General features: G+C 41.8%; 2 protein-coding genes across 3 annotated transcripts; both read right to left on the bottom strand.

The window, feature by feature from the left end:
• Positions 1-5956: 5956 nt before the first annotated feature.
• Positions 5957-22064, bottom strand: rad54b (RAD54 homolog B). Of its 2 annotated transcripts, XM_005937583.2 has the most exons (16): positions 21936-22064; positions 20554-20711; positions 20229-20415; positions 12570-12782; positions 11370-11669; positions 11098-11260; positions 10740-10965; positions 10216-10302; positions 10005-10125; positions 9781-9920; positions 9400-9690; positions 9120-9283; positions 8750-9011; positions 8211-8277; positions 7924-8121; positions 5957-7831 (listed from the first exon to the last, which is right to left on the bottom strand). In XM_005937583.2, exons 2-16 carry the CDS (start codon positions 20698-20700, stop codon positions 7611-7613), a joined length of 2787 nt encoding a protein of 928 aa, XP_005937645.1. In that variant the 5' UTR covers positions 20701-20711; positions 21936-22064; the 3' UTR covers positions 5957-7610. The 2 variants fall into 2 exon arrangements, with proteins under 2 accessions (XP_005937645.1, XP_042082779.1); XM_042226845.1 differs by lacking the exon at positions 21936-22064 and having other exon boundaries at positions 20667-20699.
• LOC121815493 (fibrinogen silencer-binding protein) lies at positions 12789-20215 on the bottom strand. The gene is made up of 2 exons (XM_042226846.1): positions 15315-20215; positions 12789-14650 (listed from the first exon to the last, which is right to left on the bottom strand). The coding sequence occupies exons 1-2, from the start codon at positions 15719-15721 to the stop codon at positions 14095-14097; spliced, it is 963 nt and encodes a 320-aa protein (XP_042082780.1). The 5' UTR covers positions 15722-20215; the 3' UTR covers positions 12789-14094.
• Positions 22065-22907: the final 843 nt, after the last annotated feature.

Here is a 22907-nt window from a genome sequence, read left to right on the forward strand (position 1 = left end):
CAAATAAATAAATAAATGCATGCAGTGCATTCAGGTGTAGCTTATATAAATATGGGAGCACTGTGTAAGCCCATGCATGCAGGTCACGGTTGTAAGCATAATAAAAACTCTCATGAATAGAGCGTATCCAAACTGCTTTGGTCTGATCGAACGTCCTTGAGGATAACAGATGGAGGGAGACAGCGCGATGAAGAGCTCGGTCCTTCATACTGTAAATATGCTGTTCAGTGCGACTCGTTCAGACATTCTGTTTTGTTTTCTTACCCTGCAGACAGCATACTGTAAAGCCGACATGTTAACAGCAACCGGTTCACATAAAAGGTTTTTCTCTGTACACAATATTTGCCGCAATGTTCAGAAGCAAGTGGGAACAACCACTAGTATTGTTCTTTCCACCTACACTTTTACCATCTGAAAGCAACAGGCGTGTGTCAAGAACACAAAAAGCCTTCAGTACTATGGTAATATTATGCCAACAGAGCACGTCGCTCTCAGACTGCCAGCTTACTTGTGGTTCCTAGAGTATTTAAAAGTAGAACGGGAGGCAGAGGCTTGGGCCCAGTTTGGATTTGGGAGACGGACACCCTCTCTACTTTTAAGATTCCCTTTTGATAAAGCATATAGTTATGACTGGATCAGGTGACCCTGAATCCTCCATTAGTTATGCCTAGACTGCTGGGGGCTTCCCTTGATGCGCTGTTTCTTCTTCACTTTCTTTTTTTCACTCACTGTGCTTATAGTGATTATTATTCATCTCTGGCTTTTGCCCGTGCGCCTTTGTCCCGTATTCCTCCCCTCACTCTCAACCGGTGGCGGCACATGGCCGCCCCTCCCTGAGCCTGGTTCAGTTATAGGTTTCTTCCTGTTAAAAGGGAGTTTTTCCTTTCCACTGTTGCAGAGTTGTTGCTCATAGGGGATCTTCTGACATGTGGGATATTCTTGAACTGAATTAAACTGAACCAGAGCTGCAGCTATTAGTAATTAATTGAATAAAAAGTAAAATAATGATAAAAAAAATTATCTTTAGTGTTAACTTTTGCCACTTTCTTTTGTCCAACATGACTGTAAAGAGAGATCCCCTTTTATAGAATACAGTAACAGGTTAACTGATAACAAAAACAACAGTCTTTAACTGCGAGCACAAAATGAAGGTGAATCTGCATTGTGTCTGCTCAACTCTGCTCTAAACTATAACAGATGCTGGCTTATTTTTTATATGGACGAGTCAGTAATTACCATTATTCATGTATCAGCGTTGAGAAAGTTCTTTGAGCATAAATGAGCCACACCTCTGCTGCTGCCTGGCCAACCTGGCAGATGATTAACAGACATATCATCATGGAACAAACAAAGGGAGCGCGATTTATTCCCAAATCCTAGTTTTTCCCCAATACAGACCTTTAACATGGCATAAAGCTGCTAATAAATATCAAACATTGAGAAGTAGCATTTAATGGGTTTATTTTAATTTACTAAACTTCCTGGTTAGGTTAATCACATATCAAAAGCTGTACAATATTTCAAAAAATATTTAACTAATTATTAATTCACTACGTTTTATCAGCACATGCAAGACAAAAACAGAGATTTGTTCCATCTAATTAGCACTAATACTACAGTGAATGAGGCTGCACCAGACGCTGAACAAGCTTTGAAGGAAAAGGAGTGGCTGCACCTGATAACGGAGTTTTATATCACAGAATCAACACACCCTGGCTACATAGATTTATTAGCTGCAATTCAGCAGTCGCTGGGTTAAGAAACTGATAACTATCATGTCAAACACCCTCATTATCATCGTATGGTGATATTTTCTGTTTTCTGTCAGAGAATCCTCTTTCTGCCAGAAATGTCTAAATAAAAGCTGCCCTGAGATCAGCTGGCAGCAGCATACTGCCAACGGATTGTAAAAAGTAGTATTTTATGAATGACCTCTCTAACAACATATGCAAATGTCCAGAGAGACTGCATTCAACTTGTAAACTGCATTCAACTCGCAAACATGAGATTCTCATTAGGAAAAGCACTTTTTGAGTGAGGGATTGAGCGACTGAGGGTTATTACAGTAATTGTCGGATTATGCAGCCCACCCCCGACTGTTGTTTTTCCAGACTTTCGGGACTGACGGGCTGCGCTCTCATCTGCGGGACCTGCTGCTCTGCATTATAGCTCTGATCTGCTTGACAGATGACTGGGAAACATTAAATCCTTGTTAAGTGCTGGAGCAGGCCCAGGGTCAGGAGGAGGGGATTGAGGGAAGGGTTACACTTTGGCTGGCTGCAGATTGGCAGGGTGATGTTGATGGCGAGAGAGTGAGAAGTGACCTATTTTTTTTTTCCTATCGCCCAATACAAAACAGATTTTGATGAAGGTGCTGCTCATACACGGAAGCTGCCCAGTTCAACCCCGGCTTAATCCCAGTCTGATCTGATGGTTCATTTTGGTGTAAAACGTGATGCAGCAGACAATTTAAAGACAAATACTACACTTGGGGAGAATGTCTCTTGGAGGAAGTATAGTAATGATAGTTGGTCATGTACCTGAAATTAGAAGATGGACGTGCACCTTAAAATAAGGAGCAGCCTGGAAAACTGGGAGATTCAGTCAAAGTTGAAATGAAATGTAAATGCTGGTGGAGGCTGAGGAGAAACCAGTTGCGCATAAAAGACCAGGAAACAGTTTTAGCTTTAATATTTGCTTTTGGGAATTTACACTGAAGTTGAATTGAGTTTTTGTTGTTGTCTAGATGTGTCAACTGGTTTTAATCTGACAATATTATTAACCTGTACAAGTCAGGCGGCATGTACTGCATTTACTGTTTGTCAATCTGTGATGTTATGTGTGTGAAATCGTTCCTCGGCACAATAATTGTCATCAAAACACCTACGCCATCTCATTTGTACTGACTTCCAATATGATTACAGTGAATACTTTTATTATATATTATGTTCTATAATTAATTCAGACCTCATAATTGCATCAAGAAGAAAAAATAAAAGCTTAACACCGTGACTCAAAAGCAGCTTGGGGCACCTGGGGAACAGGAGATAGAAGGGATGCATAAATGTGCCAAAATATCTGTTTCTTCTGCTTCTCCACTTCAGGCTCAAGGGGAGGATGGAGTCCATCCCAGCTGTAACAGGGCGAGAAGCGGGGAAGACTCTGGGACAGTTCGACCTTCAGTTGGAGGACTAATACACATAAACACAGACAATTCACGCTCACATTTATACCTGCAGTTAATTCACCAATTAATTAACCTTATCTGATTTATGTCTTTGTACTGCGAGGGGAAGACAGAGTACCTGGAGAAAACCCACACAGGCCTGGAGAGAACATGCAAACTCTCCACACAAAAGACCCGCCTTGGATTCGAACCCAACCCCTTCCTGGAGCAACATTTCCCAAACCTCATGCTACCCACAAAAGTGTTGTGATGTAGACAAAGAATATTATCTTCAGGTTTGAGGGATAATCACATCTGTGTGTAAGCTGTTAAGTAGCGAGATAAAGAGAAACCAGATGGAGGCGCACAATCTTAAATATGTGGATCTCAAGCTTTATGCATTTTATAAACCAATTTAACATTAACTGGCTTTTCTGCTTATGCAGTTGCTGCAAGAATACATATTTAAACTTTAAAAGGACTAACACAAAAAATTGTCTGTGATTTAAATCTAAAGACATTAGTTTAAAGATTTTAAACTAATATTTTCTATATTTTATGCCTTTTATTTCTAATCCTGTAAAGTTATACAGAGAACAGTACAGGAACAATAACAAAAGAAGCACCACAGAAAATCAGAGAATAAGTAGGTTGATCAATATTGTCCATTGGATTGGATTCCAGCTAACTGATGGTGAACATTTGTTTCAGAAGGGCAGTCTGCTTTTCAACAATGTAAGCTGTTAATTCTTTGCTAGGTAGCAACCACATAAATCTGCTCAAGCTCAAGTGCATCCACAGAGGAGCCACCAAGCATCGAGTTCACATCCTGAATCCTAAATAAGAAGCACAGATGGCATCTAGTGTCCATGCTGATGCACAAGCGTCTGAATATTTCTGAAACATTTATCCAGCTTTGACGTCAGAGACACCTTGACTATTAATGAATGAAATATGGGAAATGCAACCTCAGTGGGGGTTACATCAGAGGTTTGGCTATCCAGCTGTGACAGTGTAGTTAGATCTTCCACTCAGGTCCTGGGATCACAAGGACTAAGTGCCCAATCTGTCTTCATCAAAACCACCGTGTCCCTTCCTCCCCCTCCAGCGGCGGAAAGTCATTCACCCTTTAAATCGTCGAGCTGGAACTCGGCTTAAAAGGGGGATTGGAGGTTCAGCCAGCGGCAGCCAGTAAGAGCTTTACAGAGAGAGAGAGAGAGAGACAGACAAATTCCACCTCACGCACCCACCAGCACATGGCCTCAAAGACCTGATTAGGATCAATATCCTGTTTGGAAGAGTGACACTCTTCAGTCCGGCACGTGTCCGATAACAATAGCGAGGAGATGCGACGCAAAATACAATTACTCTGAAACAACAAACAGCATCTTACATCAGCAAAGCCAAGCTGCAGCAGGACCCGTAGTAAGTTGCTTGGTGACAGTTGCTAAGCCACCACTGGTTTCTGTCTAAGGTCTTTCTCTTTTTTTCTTTTTTTTTTTAAATGTCTGAACTCAGGGACTTTCAATTGTGGTGAAGATGCTGTCCTTACTTTACGAGGTTACCAAGTTTTCAGGCAGATTACCCTGAAATTTTGTTTAATGGTGCTTGAACTAAGTTGGGGAATATTACACACATCAGTAGAATTCTTTTTTAACTTGGTTCTATTATTCACCTACTAAAAGGACTAAAACTAATCAGAAGAGCAGGAGTAATCAGCCTCAAGGTGCTTTAGGTTGTAAGGTAAAGACCTTACAATAATACAGAGGAAGCAGAAAACAATCAGATAGCTCAGAAATCCAGTATTGTAAGTCAAGAGTGTTGCGTTTCATATTTTATTATAAATTACTATTTAAACAGTATAAATACTGTATGTAGGTATCCTTCAGCCTAATTCAGTACATGCAGCTACAATCATGTGGGAAAACTGCAGATTTGAGAACTGTCCAGATTAAGATCTAGACGGTTCTCCACCCAGAGGGTAAGTCGCACAAAGTCACTGTTCAGGATGCTGCAGCGAAGCCTGTTGTTGGAAAGTTCATTGGAAGGGAAAAAGTGCAAAAAGCAACCTGGGTGATGGTGACCTTGAGAGGATTGATAAGAAAAGTTAATTCAAGAACTTGGGAGAGGCTCACTAAGACTGACTGAGGCATGTGCTGGAGCACCATCAGCACAGATGTCTTCAGGAAAGGAGCTGTGGCTGTCATATTCCTAATATCCAACCACTCCTGAACCAGACACAGTTTTACGTCACTGTTGCTCAATGATCCGAGGTAAGTAAACTTTGCATTTCATTTTGAAATCAAGGTCTGGAAGAACTGTGGAGAGGGACACAATCCAGTGCAGTTTGGTGATTCAGTGGGTCATCTGCTGATGTTTGCAGTGGTTGCTCCTCTGTGTTTTACCAAATCCAAAGTCAGTGAAGCATTTAACAAGAAAACTTTAGATTCAGAGAATTAATGCTTCCATCTGCTGATCTATGATGAAAAATATCCGACTCAGAAATACAGATGATCTGTAAACTGCTGTAAAAGCAGCCTGGGCTTCAGTGACGCCTCAGCAGTCCAACAAGCTGATCACCTCCATGTTACAACACACTGACACAGTAATTTGTGGTAAAGGAGCTCCAACCAAGAAGTAAGCTTATAAATAATTATACCTTTCAGAAGCTGGACATTCCTGTTAATCTCTTTTTAAAAAAAAAAAAAAAGGTCTCAGGAACTATTCAGTTCTCCGGTATTTCCTGTACACATAGAGCACTAACAATAAAAATAAATAAATCTTTGAATCTTTTTTTAATGGGTGATTCAATTTTATTTATTTAGCCTCAAATCAAACCAGTCGCCTCAAGGTTCTGACAACATCCAATATGCCACCTCCTCCAGGAGGACAACAAGATGTTTCCAAGCCAGCCAGATGAGATAATCTCTCCAGCGACTGCCCCGTGTCGCGAGGTCCTGGTGGCTAGGCCTTAGCCCAAAAAAGTGATGTGGGTTCAGTGCTTAGTAGATCAGATGGCAGTCCCAGGTGAAAGTCCTGGCGCTCAGATCTCTGGCGTTCAAAACTGGCTATACTAACACTGAAATATTCACCTCACGTTTATTGAAAATAAAATATATGAAAGTTTCTGAGGAGCACTAGCATACTAAAACAATAATGTATAACACCACATATCTGTGTACATCTTGGCTCTGTATGTAGAAGCCAATTATCTATAAATTGTATTCCCAACACCAGTCAGTTATCGAGTACCTGCACATCTCAATTAGCATCCACACATTTACTTAGGCAGGCAGGTTCATTTTGCTGTTTTCTTTCATATACTTGCACTTCTCTTTGTGATTTCTACATCCTAAACTGATGAGCTTCCGGAGGGCCTACATTTGATAGTAAAATGACATATTTAATATATTGCACAACATGCAACGTTCATATGAGGCCGAATCCTGGCACAGGAAGTGTTGCGTTTCAATTTCCATTGTGTCCACAGAATAACAGCAGGTGTGTGCGTAATCGTCCAACTGTCATATGCATACAAAAAAGTTATCATCCCAGAGACCCATTTATTATACAAAAAAAGTTGCTTAACAATCACGCACAGTGGTGATCCTCGAATAAATGATAATTGCACTGCATGGAAATGCATTGTATACTGGAGCACAGTCAATCTGACAGACCGAGACTCAAATCATATGTGAATTCTGGGTGTGCACACACACACACACACACACACAGAAACTACATGCTGTAACTCCCACGCGGCAGCTTTGTGTTGAAGAGCATGAACAGACCAGTGTCATCCAAAATAATAGACTGAACAGACTGCAGTATGGCCCACATCGACAGCCCAGCAGATTTGCTCGCTCCACAGTAACGTGTGTGGTCATTGCATAACAAATTCTGACATTAAAGCACAACAGTGGAGGCCAGAGATGCTTTGCCTTTCCCATTGGGATGAAGGGGGGGGGGCTCATTCTCACTAAGCAAACTGCTGTAAACAAATTCTTTTGAATGTAAATACATTCTCTCCATTCACTGGGCACCCCACAGAAACATAAATCCTACCAATGACATAATAAATATTCCTTTGGATAGAAATGTCTGTTGAATGGCCGTACCCATGATATAAATCTGTATTTTATATGCGCCTCTTCCACCAGCAAGAACTTTTCAAACGCTGACAAATGTTAAACATTTCTTAATCATTTATGCTTATTTTATAGAATTTTACAGTGAATTATTTTGCATAAATAAACAAAAGGTGAATATGTTAGGGCAATACAGAATCTCATGAGCAAAGCGGTTTTAAAACTACTGGAAATAGCGTAACGTGCAGCAGTGGTGGAGCGTTATTCATACGTCAAATCGGGGCTGACAAAGTCCAGAGGACCTGAACAGGTTTGTGCAGAAAGCTATGCGAGTGTGCGTCACGCGAGTTGGTTGTTTACTGGGTTGCGTGAGAGATGGTGGTCTGGAAGGCGAAAGTGATGTTGTTTCGCGCGTGATCGAGGTAGGGGTCAGAGAAGGAGTGTGTGTCACCGGAGAAATGTCTCCACTGCATGAGCTCGGACATGCTGAGATGCTTCTGTGTCGCCCCCTTACGGTCACCTTGACGACCGAGCTGGCAGGGCCGTTCGGAAACCAGCTCCTCCTCCTCTGTGATAGCTGAAAATGAAGACCGCAAAGATGTGAGGAGGCATGATTTTCAGTCTTTTCGTGCTCTGGTGTCAGCATGTGTGGCTTGTATGTGAGCCTACCGCTGAGTGTGCCATCCATGCCGCAGCCACAGTTCAGCAGGTCATGAGTCAGGCAGGGCGTCTCCGTCAGGCTGAAAAGATCTCGCAGGTCACTGGTGGAGAAACTCGTGTGCTCTGCCCCTTTCCCCATGTCAACCACGGTTCCAGAGAGTCCCTGTTTGGACACCTGTCGCTGAAATATACGCTCCTCAATAGTGCCTGAGAGAAAGAAACAAAACTTTAAAACACTGTTGATATGGTGCACTTTTTTTTTTTTTTGTTCGGAATTTGTATTTACGCGTTCTTGCCTGCAGTGAGAAGACGGTAGATGTGCACAGTCTTCTTCTGTCCATCTCTCCACACCCGAGCCATGGCCTGGACAGAGAAGAGGGGGGAGGATAACACACACGTATTCAGTGCCCTCTGCTGGATTTGCATGTACTCGTACACAAGGGCAGCTTCACACTTGTTCGATTCAATTCATCTGCCCTAAGCAACGACCAGATTTCCATATTAGAAATGCCTATTTTTTTAATACCTATTTGATCTTTTTCTCCCTGATAACAACACTGATAATTTTCAGTTTCTTTTAAGTGTGTCTTAGTGAAATCCTTAACATGTTTTGGTTCCTGTCATTTCAATCGTGTTCTTTTTTTTATTTTCATCGTGGGTTTTTTTCCCCCACTTCTGTTGTTTTTTTTAATATTTCCGTGTCATGGTTACCATGTCCATCTTTTACATACAGCTCACGATGGATACCAATAAAACCAAAGGCACTTTTAGACTTCAAACAACCCCAACATTTGAGTTTTTTTACCTTTTCAGACTATTACCGTTTGTATTTTACCTGAATGTCGTTGGCAGGGTTCCAGTCGATGTCGTATAGCACCAGGTGGGAAGCGCCAATGAGATTAAGCCCAACCCCACCTGCTTTAGAGCTCAGCAGAAACAGGAAGTTCTGAGAATAGGGACTGTTGAAACTGTCGACCAGTCGCTGCCTCTGGTTCGTGGGGGTATGTCCGTCCAGCCGACAGAAGGTGTAGCCCATGTGTACACACAGGTCCTGGAGCAAGTCTAGCGTCCGAGTGTAGTTTGACACTACGACCACCCTGCAGGAGCACACCTACTATCAAATGTGACGCTTGATAAATAAAGTTTTTAAAAAATCCAGATGATCCAAACAATCAATAGCATCTTAGCGTCACACAAAAACACACCTGTCTGAAGAGCTCAGCTGTCTAATGGCGGCAAGCAGGTCCGTAAGAACCAGCAGTTTTCCAGAGTCAGCCATGGTGAATCCTCCTGAAGAATAGGATTCTGGGAAGAGATCTGCCAGCCCCTCATATAATGAACTCTCCACAGAGCCAGCATCTGTCCTCTCCTACCAACAGAACAACCCATGTTCATGGTTAGGACTGGGAATCACGATTATATATTTACAGTTTCCACTATGATCACAGGTTTCTGTCCCCCCAGCCAGCTCATAAAAAAATTAACCTTAACAGTGACGTGGAGCAGTCCGGGGTGATTACAGAGCTTTTTCAGTGCAGTGATGCAAGCCAGATGTGTGTGGGTTTGAGTGGAGCCCTGAAGGCAGGCCCTGAAGACTCTGTGGCAGAGGAGGTGCTTGTACAGCTCTCGTTGCAGAGGGGACGGCTCACAAAACAACGTCCAGTCGAGGCGAGGAGGCAGGTAGCGGTTGATGATTTCCTGCGTCCGCCTCAAGATGAACATGCCAGTCAGACGAGAGAGCTCGGCCGCTCGCTCCTCTCCCAAAACTCTCTCCTCCTGTTGGCAGTGGAAGATGTAAGATCAGGTTTAACACCAGATAACATTTTTATAACAACTGCACAGGAAAGAGAAAGGAGATGGGATTACCTCTGTGCATGCGGGCTGTCTGGAGCGCAGGATTGGTTCCTCGTATACTTTTCTATAAGCAGTCGATGAGCCCAGAATCCCAGGGTTCACAAACTCAATGATGGCGTAGAACTCCTGCAGGTCGTTTTGAACTGGAGTGCCTTCAAAAGCACAAAAAACAGTCTGTTATAAAACATCTGCAAGCAGTTGTAGCTGCCATTCAGAAACTCCCTTATCGCTTTCACCTGTAAGTATGACTCTGCGATTACACTTGAGGCTGCTGAGGGCTGATGATGTTTTGATGTTGCTATTCTTTAATCTGTGACCCTCATCACAGATTATAAGACCAAAATCAACTTTCTGGACCTGAAAACAGAAGGAAATTACAAGATAAGAGCACAAAGATCAAACAGCTTCGTTGGAAAAAGCACGCTATGAGACATCGGGAGAACATACCTGCTCCAGGCAGCGCAGCAGCATTTCATAGCTTATCACAAGAACGGTGTGCAGTGGGGACAAAACGAACTGCTCTATCCTGTGGTCCTAAATACATTTCAATGAAGAAAAAAATGGAATTACTTAATAAACTCCAGATTAAAGTAGATGATTCATTCAGATACTTGTTCTCATTTTAATTATTTACAAAAAAGATATTAAATCAAGAAAAGCCGGCAATAAAAATGGAGTAACATAATTAAGTTATTGAATAAGAGAGAAGAATTATTGCAATAGAATAAAATAGAAAGCTTATAATAAAATGGATGGATTTTTTTTAAACCACAGACATGTACCTAAGAGCATGTGGGTTCCTTCTGAGTTTTAAGCAGTGTGACTTGTTGCTGTATGCACTTTAATACAGAATGGATAACAGGTTATATACATATGCACTAAAGCAGTGAGTTCACATTCGCTTTCCAAATAAAATCATGTTGTTTCATGATTAACTGAACCAAGGACTTGTAATTATAAAACAGCATAACCTGATCCACAGTGAAAACACTGATCCTCTCACGGCCCAGCCACTTGTTGAATTCTGCGGCCCAGTTCTGTACCAGGCTGCCAGGTGTAACCACAAGCACACGCTTAGCAACTGGCCTCCCACCATAAGGTCCCTGCTTCAGCAACGTCCAAGACAGCGCCACGCTCTGGAGAGTCTTTCCCAGACCCATTTCGTCGGCCAGGATCGCACCGTAGCAACCTGCAGCTCTGAAGCACAGACACATAAGCACAACATCAAATCAGTGGCTCCGTTTTGTTTTGTTTTTTGTGTGGCGCTACAACAGATTGATTAAGAGGTTTTTTGCACAGCATTTCATGATAGCCAAACAGCACTGTCACCTCATGCCCATGACACACTCGTAGAGGAAGAGCAGGCCATCCCTCTGGTGCGGTCGCAGGTGTGTGGTCAGGTGTGGGTCAAGCACAACATCGACCATAGGAAGCCCTGACTTGTTATTTAACCACTGGTGGTTGGCGGAAGGGCGAGGCATCACCAGTGCACCTAAAACGATATGAAATAATATTATTAAAATACAATATAAATATATTTTTTGCCAATTTATGTAGGTAATAACTTAATGCATCATCAAACTCCAACTTTATCCACACACCTGGAGCGAGGGGGTCATGGCGAGGTCTGCGAGTTTGTTCCTCCTCTGGTTTTGTTTCTCTGTGGCCTGCTCCGCCCACCATTGTTGGAGGGCAAAAAGGTTTGAATGCCAAGCGGCAGGAGGGTGGTGGAGCAGACTTTGTGTTTAACTCCACTCGCTCTGTTTGGACCTCCTGAAAACAGCGCCCCTTGGCAAAGTCCTCAGCAGAAATGACTCCCATCACCTCCACCTCTTTCCCACCAATCATGAGAGTCTCTCCCTCGGAAAGCGAGGCCAGCTCCGACACCTTGTAGCCACTACCTACAGTTCAGATATGCACACTTGTCAGGATCGCGTGTAGTAGGAGAAATCAACTAGTATTGACCTACTTAGCCCTTTAGCATATTTTAATGTTTAATGCAGTAAGCTTCAGTTAAGTGTAAAAAGTATGCTTGTAGAATTTTATTTAAGATTTGAGTATTTAACTATTTTCCAGTGTTTCATGATCCAAAAACAGGCCTCTGGGGCTGACTATGCACAACTAAGGCAAAGAGGCAATAATACCTTACTTGACAGAAGCCTGGGTATTTTCCTGTTGTTTTTATATTTGATCTTGAGTAAATTAAATGTCAGGTAAATCATTTTAATTACAGTACTGATTACTTTCATTGAGTCTTAAGTCAGTCTTAATTTCTTTATATTTTGCAAGGAAAATGTGAAATAAATAGGTTCAGCAATTTACTGAAATGTGTAAATGGATTTTTTTGGTGCAAAAATCACATTTTATGCCTTTCACACTCTGTCACCTTTGATATTCTTGTTAGATTAGACAAAAGAAATGTAAAGAAATTATGTATTTTTCTGACAAGCTGCTAATGATAAAGTACTTGTCTTTGCCAAGTTGTTTGTTATGTAACACTGGCTCATCCTTCGAATTAGGTGCCTTTTTATTGCTTGAATGATTCATAGATCTGCATTTACAAGACTGCACTGAAAATGAGTGAAAAAGTAGCTGATGTTCAAAGAAAAACTAAGAAAGTCCTCGAGAAAGCCCGGAGAACTACAAGTCTAGCTCCTTGGAAGCCAAATATAAAGAAATGCAGGCTATCTCAAGGCTTTTTGTATATAGTATTATATTAAAATTGGGCAGTTGTCATTTTAAATACAAGCAACAACTATACAGGTGACGAATTATTAATTTGATGTTGGTGTCCGTCTTACCCTTTCCGATATCCTTCCCCTCCATATCTTTAAGAGTGACTGTGCGTCCTCTTGTCACCAGCACTGCGTCTCCCTCCCAGCGCTTATGTTTCTTCTTGCTGGCCTTACACCACACCACACTGAAGTAACGCGCCCCGTCCTGACTGCAGCCAGAGTCTGAGCCTGCAGGAGGCTGAGGGGTTTGGGGAGACCCAGGAGGGCCATCATTCACTCCTGTAACACAAAGACATAAAACAAAGTCAGATCCACCAGATGTACACAGGAAATTGACCAGCAGAGGTCACTGTCGCATCAAGCTTTTCAGCATAAAGGCTTCTACACGCCATTGTTGGCTCCACCTATCATGGAAACAAAATACAACATGTACAAGGCTCAAACAGTTAGCACCGTGAAACAATGCAGATGTCAGCAGATGCGGTCACCTTATGATCTTTCATCAGCTTCTACAAGACAGATTAAAGATGATTTCCTATAAAAGTGGAACACGTGACTTGGAAATAAACAGAGGACCAGAGGAAAATGGATCTTCTTTTTAATACAAACACGTGAACGCATAGACAAACAGTAAGAGAAATGGGCAACACTTGTATAACAACAGTACAATACAATCAATGTTGAACTCACAATAAATAGCAGTAACGCCAAAAACCATCAGGGCCCCTCCCTTCTTTTGTTCGCGCAGCCGGTCAACAGTTCAGCAACCAGCGAGAATTACTCACTCGAACATTTTTGTTATCCCAATAACAGATTAAGGCCTTCAAAAGTTTACCTTGTGCTTCAGTCCTGGTATCTCTAAAATTTGCTACTGGAGTGCTTTCTTGTGGCGACATGAATGGTTTTTGTACGAAGTCTACAGAATGAATAAAAGCGGCTATAAAAATTGTTTTGATAACCAAAACCTCTAGTGGAAAGTGGATTTCTACAGATGCCAGAATGGGTGGAAATGTTCTTTACACAGAGATAACAACACGTCGCTCACACTGACATCAAGTGCTTTAACTCTTACATTCATATTTTGCCAACAATCTTAGACAATAAAGATCATTAATGCCTTGCTGGCACTCCTTTAATTAGAGACTGGTGGTAGGTGTAGGCAGGAAGAGCACCACTGAGGTACATTATCAGTCAATACTACAAATATTCCCTTCCAAAACTTGGACTTTTATACATATTGGCCTGTCACAGTGTTACTGATGTGAGCTTTGTTTTATTACATAGATGTTTGTCCCCACTTTTGGTACTCATGGACACGATGATGCATTTTTAACACAGACAAGCACAAAGACGGATGGCAGCAGGCGTTATTATCCTAATTATCCTGCAGGACGTAAACAGGTTATCTGTGTGTATACGAGGCACTATGTTTCCAAAAGAAAGTCAAGTCCTGAAACTGATCTCACACAACCAAAATAAAACAAAATTGGTGACTGCTCCAAAGCACTTTTTTTCCTTTTTTTTTAAAAACGGTACTACTCAGAGCCCCTCCCTTTCTCACAGTGACCACAGAAGTGCATGTTGATACTTGTTATAGAGAAATGGGCAGTCCGTGTCTCAGTCGGGTTGCCTTCAGTTTCTCCACTTTGATCTTGGCTCGCAGCAGTTCCTCCTCCAGTTCCTGCTTCCTCTTCAGCCCCTCTCTCTTCTCCTCCAGGTACAGGGCCACCTTCCTGTGATTGGCCAGCACCAGCTCGTGCTCCTCTTTGGCCAGTTGCAGAGGCCGAAACCTGTCCGGCTCGTGGTGAGGGTAGATGTCGTTGGGGTAGAGCTCATGGCGTAAGGGCAGCGGCGAGGTGGAGAGAGGGATGTTAACAGAGGAAGGAGCTGGAGATAACGACGCTTCATAATCATGGATGCTGCCCAAGTCCTGCTCTCCCTCTCGCTCCTGGCCTCCTTCCAGCCGTGGTCCTGTGTGCGCTGGGAGGATGGGAAGGTCTGGCGGTGGTTTTACATCCTGTTCAGCGTCCAGCTGGACCACCTCATGGGGGATACTTGGGACAGATGCAGAGTAATCCTGAAGTCCAGCCAGAGATGAGCTGCTGCCAGGATGTTCGATAGGAGAGTTGTGCTTGCTGTATATTAATCTACAAATGGGAAAAACAGGATTAAAAAAATAAATAAATAAGTGAGCCTGGAGTGCTTAAGCAGCATTTACTATATCTTGTTTATGTGAAGTGTGTTGAAACCTCTGCAGGTAGGTAAATCAATCAAAGAATTAGGTGAATGATCAGGGAACATTAAAGGGAGTGAAAGGAAATTAAAGGATTTGGCAACAAGTCTTGGTGGTTACAACCTCACACGTGTGAAGCGTTTTTGATCCCACTCTTATTCCATCACTAGGATTTCTAACTGTGATGACTGCCTTTTAATCTGAATTATTCAGTGTATTTTTCTCCTCTGCGTACTCTCTTAATCCAGCATGAGGATATTTAGCAGCGTCTTACTTTTTGTAGTGCTGAGAACACAAGATAAATAATTATTTTAGAGCCAAGTTTCTGATAGAATTATCAATGTGAAAACCAGACCTATGTATTTTCCAAATGTACTGATGAGCCGCCAGTAAATGATGGCAGGTCATGCAGTATGTCCTCTTGAGCCTGACAGTGTGCAGTGAGTAATCTGATTGGGTTTGGGAGCATGAACGGCACCCCCTCCTCTCCCTCGGTATGTCCAAAACTCTCATGTGACTTGTGTTATCCTTTATCTTTGTGTGCGTGTGCGTATGTGTTCTCATAAGTGCAACCGTACCTGCGCAGCGCCTGGTCCTTTTCGTGGATGGGCACGTGGTGAAACAGGTGAGGGATCATCTCCATAATTCTCCTGGTTGGCTCGGAGATGCTTGCTCTGTACTCTGGCTGGGCGTGTCTCCTCTGCATCACTTCCTGCTTGGCTGACTCCTTCAGTCTCTTGTAGAGGGTCCGGAGGCCCTGAGCTGTGCGATGGGGTCTGTCTCCTCCCAGGGCATTGTACTGTTCAGCAACAGTGTCCCAGCACTTGTTCTTGTCCACGATGACCGCGTGCTTGTTGGTGTGCTCCTCCAGGATTCGGATGTGAGGCCGGACCAGCTTCAACAGGTCCAGCTTCTCAGAGAGCGTGAAGTTGGAGGAGCGGGCTTTACCCACCATACTGGACAAAAACACAGAGCTGGATGCCATCTTCTAGCATACTGGGCTCACGCAGACCAAGTCTGGCCTATGGCTGTCACCCTTTAGTAACCACACTCAGTGGTGTGGGCTCCTCTCTCTTCCCACCTGTCTTTTTTTCAGTCCCCGCCGCTCTCTTCTCCTGGTCCACGGTGACACACCAACACTGGTCTAACTCAGAGACATGTCACATTTCCCCCCTTCGTCTTCTTCCTCTCCAAATCAAACATAGGCTATGTCTAACAAGTGCATGGATTCTCACACTACTCCTGGACTCCCTCTCAGCTACGTTGCACAACAAAAACAGGCTGTGCTGCACACAATAAGAATCAGGCTTAACTAGGCCAGCCTCGTTTAGGCCCCCGCCTACCGCGGAGGGCTTTGGATGAATTCCTCCCAGCTTAGGCTGACGTAGCTAAGCCGCTTAAGCCCAGCCCGACCTACTTACAGCTCGGTCTCTCTAAACCCCAAACCGAGCACAGCACAGAGCACAGCAGAGATACACCGGCTCTACAGTGTGACAAAGGGAGTGCTGCAGAGGGACACTGCCCTCTGCACATGTGCCACAACAGTTTGCAAACAGCACACTGTAAGGTGTTAAAGTGTCACATGTCTAACGTCCTAAAGTGAGTGATGCTTTGAATCAGCGCCGGCTTAACTAACTGAACCGGGGGGGGGAGGGGTCTGTGAGCGCGCTGCGCATGTCCGTGGAACCCGCGCTTCTGGCCGTGCTTCAGTGTAGAACGAATGCAGACGGGGAACGCCAGCTCTGCAGCGCACGCGGCGACTCCGTTGATTAAATACGTGTGTGGGGCGCGTGCAAAAACAGCTCCAGGAAAGCGTGCTCGCGTCGCGCGGTCTCAGGAAGTAAAACAGAAGCACTGGCTGCTCCGACAGGAGGAAGGGGAGGAGAAGGAGACGCTGATCCCGAGCACCGTCCGAATCTGGCCGCTAATTTGCATAATGCTGGACCTGCTGTCACTCAGCCTTCGCCCGCCCGGTTTAACATCTATTCTGTGTGCGTGTTATTATTAGACAGAGCGGAATGCTATTTATATAAACGTTATATCTCATTATAGTGTCTGCTTGAAGCCTCTGCGCGGGGTTTGCTCGAGTTAGACTTTGCAATATAACAGCGAATTTAAACAGCAGTGGTTGGTACGTGTAGGGCACATTATGAGGAATAATCGCTAATGTGGTGGTGATGACGATGATGATGATGTCCATGTCATTTATAATACTGGCTCTGCAGTGTTATAAATTACATGGACAGGCCAGTAGCTGTAAACTCTCTTTTAGGGCCAGCCGTACCTTATTTTACACAGCAAACATGAAAACGCTTCAGGTCCTGAATCATCCATTTAGGACCGACAACCTCAAGCCAAATATTTGTAATTAGTAACGTCCCTGCCTTTAATGCTGTGTATCGATTAACCGATTATACAAATGTAGCCCAAAAAAACCCAAAATAGATTGCACGACACATTTTTAAGGAATAAATTACAAAAAATAAAAAGCAAAATGCCCGATGTTGCAAATATGATACAAATTTAATCTCATATATCAAATTAATATTTTTTTTTTTGTCAGAAGGGTCATTGTACGCTACATTTTCAAAAAGTTGGAAAGTTATTTTATGGTTCAGGGTTTAAAGGATTTAGAAACACGATATATTATCTTGTATATTATTATAATTATGTTGTTTATAGAAATCCTGGAGGATTTTCCGGTTTGTGTTCTAGTCACTGCACATTTTTGTGTTGTTTATTTACTATTTAATATTTCTTCTTTTGTACTGATATGGACTGCAGGTGGCTGTGAATGCAAAGTAGATGGTGTGGCTCAAGTAAATATACAGCAGAGCTTTGTGTTCAAGGTGACAGTGTTTGTATCATCTCTGTCTTTCTTTTAAAAAGACAACAGAATCAGTATTGTTCTGTATGTACACATTAATATACATGATGCTTTTTGCCTGAGGCAAAAAAAAAAATTGCCAGCAGTGTGACAACGTCTGTCCCACTTCCTCATCTTTTGCATATTTGTCACATTTACATGTTTCAGATCATCAAACAAATCTAAATATTAGACAAAAATAACCTGAGTAAATTCAAAAAGTAATTTTTAAATTATAATGTATTAAGGGGGGGAAGTTATCCGAGCCTACATGAAAAATTAACTGCCACCTTTGTAAAATCATAAATTAATTGATTAACCACAATTTTTAGAAAGTTAAGTTCCGTTTCTCTGTCTACACCCGAGTCTGATTAATGCCAGACCTGCTGAGTTACTAAAACCAGTCTGACAAAGTGAAGTAGGTTCAAAGAAAGCAACACATCATGCCACGATCTAAAGAAACAGCTGAGAAACAAAGTCACTGACTCACAACTGTCAGTCAGGCTTTGGCTTTGGGTCTCCAGTGAACCACACTGACAGCCACAAATGAAGAAAACTGAACAGCGGTGAACCTTCCCAGGAATGACTGGTCTACCAAAATTACTCAAAGAGTGCATCGACGAGTCATCCAGCAGGTCACGAAAGAACCCAGAACAGCATCTAAAGAATTGCAGGCCTCACTCACCTCAGTTAAGGTCAGAGTTTATGATTCAACAATAACAAAGAGAAGGCATCCATAGGAGAGTTCAAGGAGAAAAGTACTGCTGACCAGAGAGATCACAAAGGCTCGTCTCACATTTGCCAAAGAAAAACATCTTGATGATCCTCGAGACTTTTGGGAAAATATTCTGTGGACTGACAACACAAAAGTTGAGCCTTCTGGAAGGTTTGAATCCCGTTACATCTGACGTAACACAGCATTACATAAAAAGAGCATCGTACGAACAGTCAAAAGTGGTCGTACAGTACTCTGATGTCTACGTGGACGTGGACAATTTGCTGCAATTGAACCATGAATTCTGCTCTTTATCAGAAAATCCTGAAGGAGAATGTCCGGCCATCCTTTTGAGTCCTGAAGCTTAAGCTCAGGTTCTGCAGCAGGAAATTGATCCAAAACACACCAACTCAAAATGGCTTAAAAAAGAAAAGAAAAAAGAAGAAGAAGAAGAAGAAGAAGACGGTTTTGGAGTGTCCTAGTCAAAGTCTGGATTTAAATGTGTTTGAGAGGCTTTGACATGACCTTAAACAAGCCACTCATGCTGGAAAACCCTCCAATGTGGCTGAACTAAAGTAATTCTGCAAAGAAGAGTGGGCCAAAATTTTTCCATAGTGATGTTAAAGACTCATTGCTACTTATCGCAAACACTTGATCGCAGTTCTTGCTGCCAAGGATGGCACAAGCAGTTATTAAGTTCAAGGGCAATTACTTTTTTCACACAGCATCAGGTAGGTTTAGACAGCTTTTCCCCCTTAATGAATAAAATCATCATTTTAAAAAAAAACCCACTTCATTTTGTATTTGCTTGGGTTGTCTTTTTCTAATATTAAAATGTATTTGATGATGTCAAACATGTAAGTGTGACAAATATGCAAAAAAAATGATTAGCAATAAAGCAAAATGAAATCTTGCTTAGATTTATTGCTCCAGACGCCTTGAGGCTAAAAACGATTGAAAACCATAATTAACGACATTTTAGAATATTTGTCATAAATAAAGTACAATTATCAAAAACAAAAATAGTCCCATTAAAAAATATTAATGCATAAAATATAACAGAGCCCACAGCTTGGTCACTTGAGAGCTAATGAAACAGAAACGGCTGTTTCAGTAGAATCTTCATGACTAAACTACCTAAACCTAATGAGGCATCAGGTATGCTGCATGCTGAGGCTTGCACTGTCTTTGTCATTGTAACACACAGGGTTAATTGGTTTAGCTTTTAATCTCACCTGCATTTAATTAAAAACTAATTGGAAGTCTTGTTTGGTTTAGGAGCTATCCATCTTAAATAACAGCTTGTAATGGAACCATGATTTTGTTTTCTGGTGGAAATCTTGAAGCTTTTCTCATTTTCAAACGTTGCATCTCCTTGTCTCCTCAAGGAGAGGGGAATGCTTGCTGGATTAACTTTAAGCAAAGACACGCAGGTATACTCTTCACGGTCAAGAAAAATGGTGGGAGGCACAGCTGGAATACTTACAAGAAGAATCCTATCTGAAACTCTACCTCTAAGTTGTAGCAATAACTCAGTGATCACACCATCAACCCTTGACTATTTGTGGGTGTGATTAAAAAAATAACTACGTTTAATTAAAAGAAATATAAAAGTCATCATGAGCAATGTTATGTCCATCTGATTCATCAGACTCCTTTCCCTCCTGGCCTTCCACTCTTTGTTGTGGTCTTTTTTTCCTCTCTCTCTCATATGAGGCAAACGTATTTGTCCCCATATTTGTCTTTGCACATTCCCTGACATACATTGCTGAAACTATGAGAATCTCCCTCCAGGAATCAACTGACATTTGTAAGTTTTCATATTGCTGCTATGATTATTAAATTGGGCATAAAAAGTGAGAAGATGGGGCAAGAAAAAGACAAGGCTTTACATGGCTGTTTGTTTTTTACCTGCTGGTTTATAGTCTTCAGCAGAGGCTCCTAATCCAGGGTTCTGATGCTTTGTCTCAGCCTCATTTTCCTTACTCTCAGTTGCACTGAGAACACGAGCCAGAACCTTTGACAAGGCTGGGGCAGCTTCAGGCTGGACGTTAAACTCTGTCTTACTTGCACCTGGTGTTGCAAGGCTTCTCTGGACCTGCGAAATGAGGTACGGACAAAAGAGAATTCTTAATATGAGGAAGTGTGATTAAAAAAATAATGGAAAATAATCAAATTAGAATTATAAATACTGAGGGTTTAATACTGTAGGAAAAATGTTGAGAAAAAAAATTACTTTATCCAGTGCATTGCCTGAACCAAGTTTGGGGGTCAAAGGCTTGGATTGAGCCACAGAAAGTGAAGTACATGCACCAGGTGGCACAAATCGAGACTTTTTCACTGCATTACCCAAGAGCTTGCTGGGAGCTCCAGAGCGCCGCATCTTTCTTTTTCCTAAAGACAAAAAGCAACAGATACAATAGTCAGATTGTCTATTCTTATTTAATTCACTTAATGTACAGAATTCACCTGCTTGCTGCATACATGCTACTACTGTACATTACCTAATGTATATATTATATATAATGTCCCCCCTTTGCACAAGTCGAGGAGCGTGTCAGGTTACATTTCACTGTGTGTTATACTTGTATAACTATACATGTGATGAATAAAGAACCTTGATCCTACAAGCAGATTAATAACTGCCATTATATTATTTTTCTTAGCACATTATTGCACCGGTTTAATCAGTGACTAAGAAAACAGCACATTCTGAAATTAAAATTTTCAACCCTCTTGAGATTTGATTCAGTGTCGTGAAATGTATTTTTTGCACTGTGGGTTTCATTCTCCAGTAAGTCAGTGTTTCATCCAGTAATAAAACACTAATATAAAGCTAGAAGACGGGTAGCTTCCTCCTGACTGCTTTTCTCTTCTTTTGTATACATTTCTGATCAGTGATCAGTTTTACCTCCTCACAAAATATAAGAGGAATTTACGCACACTAATATAGTAAATTTAATGCATTACGTTTTATGCAAATACAGTAACATTTGGTTGACACAAAATCCCAACAAACACCTGGACTTGCCTTAAGGCGTTACTGCATGATTACCGCTTATTACAGACGGTTTAATATCCTTTGAGTGGTTTAAAATCAGGGGGGGAAAAGAAAACAAAAATATCTTCCTCAAAGGTACTCACTTTAATAACTTCGTAGGAGGCATGTAGCAAAAACTATCTCGTCAGTTCAAAACAAATCCAACTCCAACACTATTCCTTTTAATGTCACAGTCCTTTAGCATTATATGAACACATCTAGCTAATGATTTGTCCCTATTAATAGCAAAAAATTGAAAACTTGGATTATTTGCATATGTAAATTCTGCACTGGGTAAACTGTGCATATCGAAACGAAAATAATTCACTCAATCCTTTTTTATCATACATAAATCCTTGGGGTCACTATCCCTCTGATGGCTTTCTAGCTTTTTCACGTCCTCAATTCCTGCTTATGCTGGAATAATCGGCATATCACGATAATTTCTAGATAGCAACATGAACCTGTTACACAGCCAGCTAGCTAACACTAGCATAAAGATGATAATAACGCGGTTGGAAGTCTAATTTAGGCTTTATTATCAAGTCAGATAATGTGTGACAACGTATTGTACATACCCCGACGAGCTAAAAGTTAGACGAAAACACCTGACATCGCAGCCTTTAACTCAATTGCAACAGAACTCGTCTTGTCTTTCCTCTTCAGTGACTCTAGCAGCGGTTCAGTTTCTCCCGCTGAACAGTTTGAAGAATCTGATTGGTCGAACCAATACAAATAGGCGTGGTTAAAACGAAAGGGTACGTTTGGTTCTTCTGTCCCTACAGTTTAGCCGTCGCATTCAATGTAGTTTATATCCCGCTTGAATTTCAGCAACCGGTCGATCGATAACTTGTGAATCGAGCTCACCTACTACTCACTTCATCCCTTCATTAAATCACAGTGGAAGCGTGAAAGGAGGAATATTTGGGAAATCTAAATATTGGTATAACCGTTTAAGTAAGCTGCTAATCGTAATATTTTGTTTCACTAGCACAGCTACCACAGTAAACTCGCCTCACATGTTTTTTGCAAGGCTAAGGCAAACGTGTCAACTTTTCAAAATTTACCGCAAATTACTCAATTTGAGGGTACCTGAAAGTAAGTTATTTTCGCTAATACTTAATTATATTGATATTTAATAATATTAATTATTAATACTGATATTAAATGATAATACTGACAGGACATTTATTAAGGGGGGAAAAAAATATCCAAACCTCCAAACCTTTCTGCATAATTCAAGTGAGGTTGAGCTTCAGGGTAAGAACGGATGGCTGGACATTCTCCTTCAGGATTTTCTGGTAGACAGTAGAATTTATGGTCCCATCAATTACAGCAAATCATTCAGGTCCTAAAGCAGCAAAGCAGCCCCAGACCATTACACTATCACCACCTTGTTTAACTGTTGATATGATGCTTTTTTAATGAAGTGTTTTATGCAGTTTAGTTTTATGCAGTTAGTTTTATGCAGAGGTAACCAGACTCAACCCTTCCAGAAAGTTAAACTTTTGTCTTGAGGATCATCAAGATTGATGTAAAATGACTTTATT

Source organism: Haplochromis burtoni, unplaced genomic scaffold (assembly GCF_018398535.1).
Source record: "Haplochromis burtoni strain Fernald_Lab_line unplaced genomic scaffold, NCSU_Asbu1 Contig_230, whole genome shotgun sequence".
In the NCBI taxonomy this organism is placed as follows: domain Eukaryota; kingdom Metazoa; phylum Chordata; class Actinopteri; order Cichliformes; family Cichlidae; genus Haplochromis; species Haplochromis burtoni.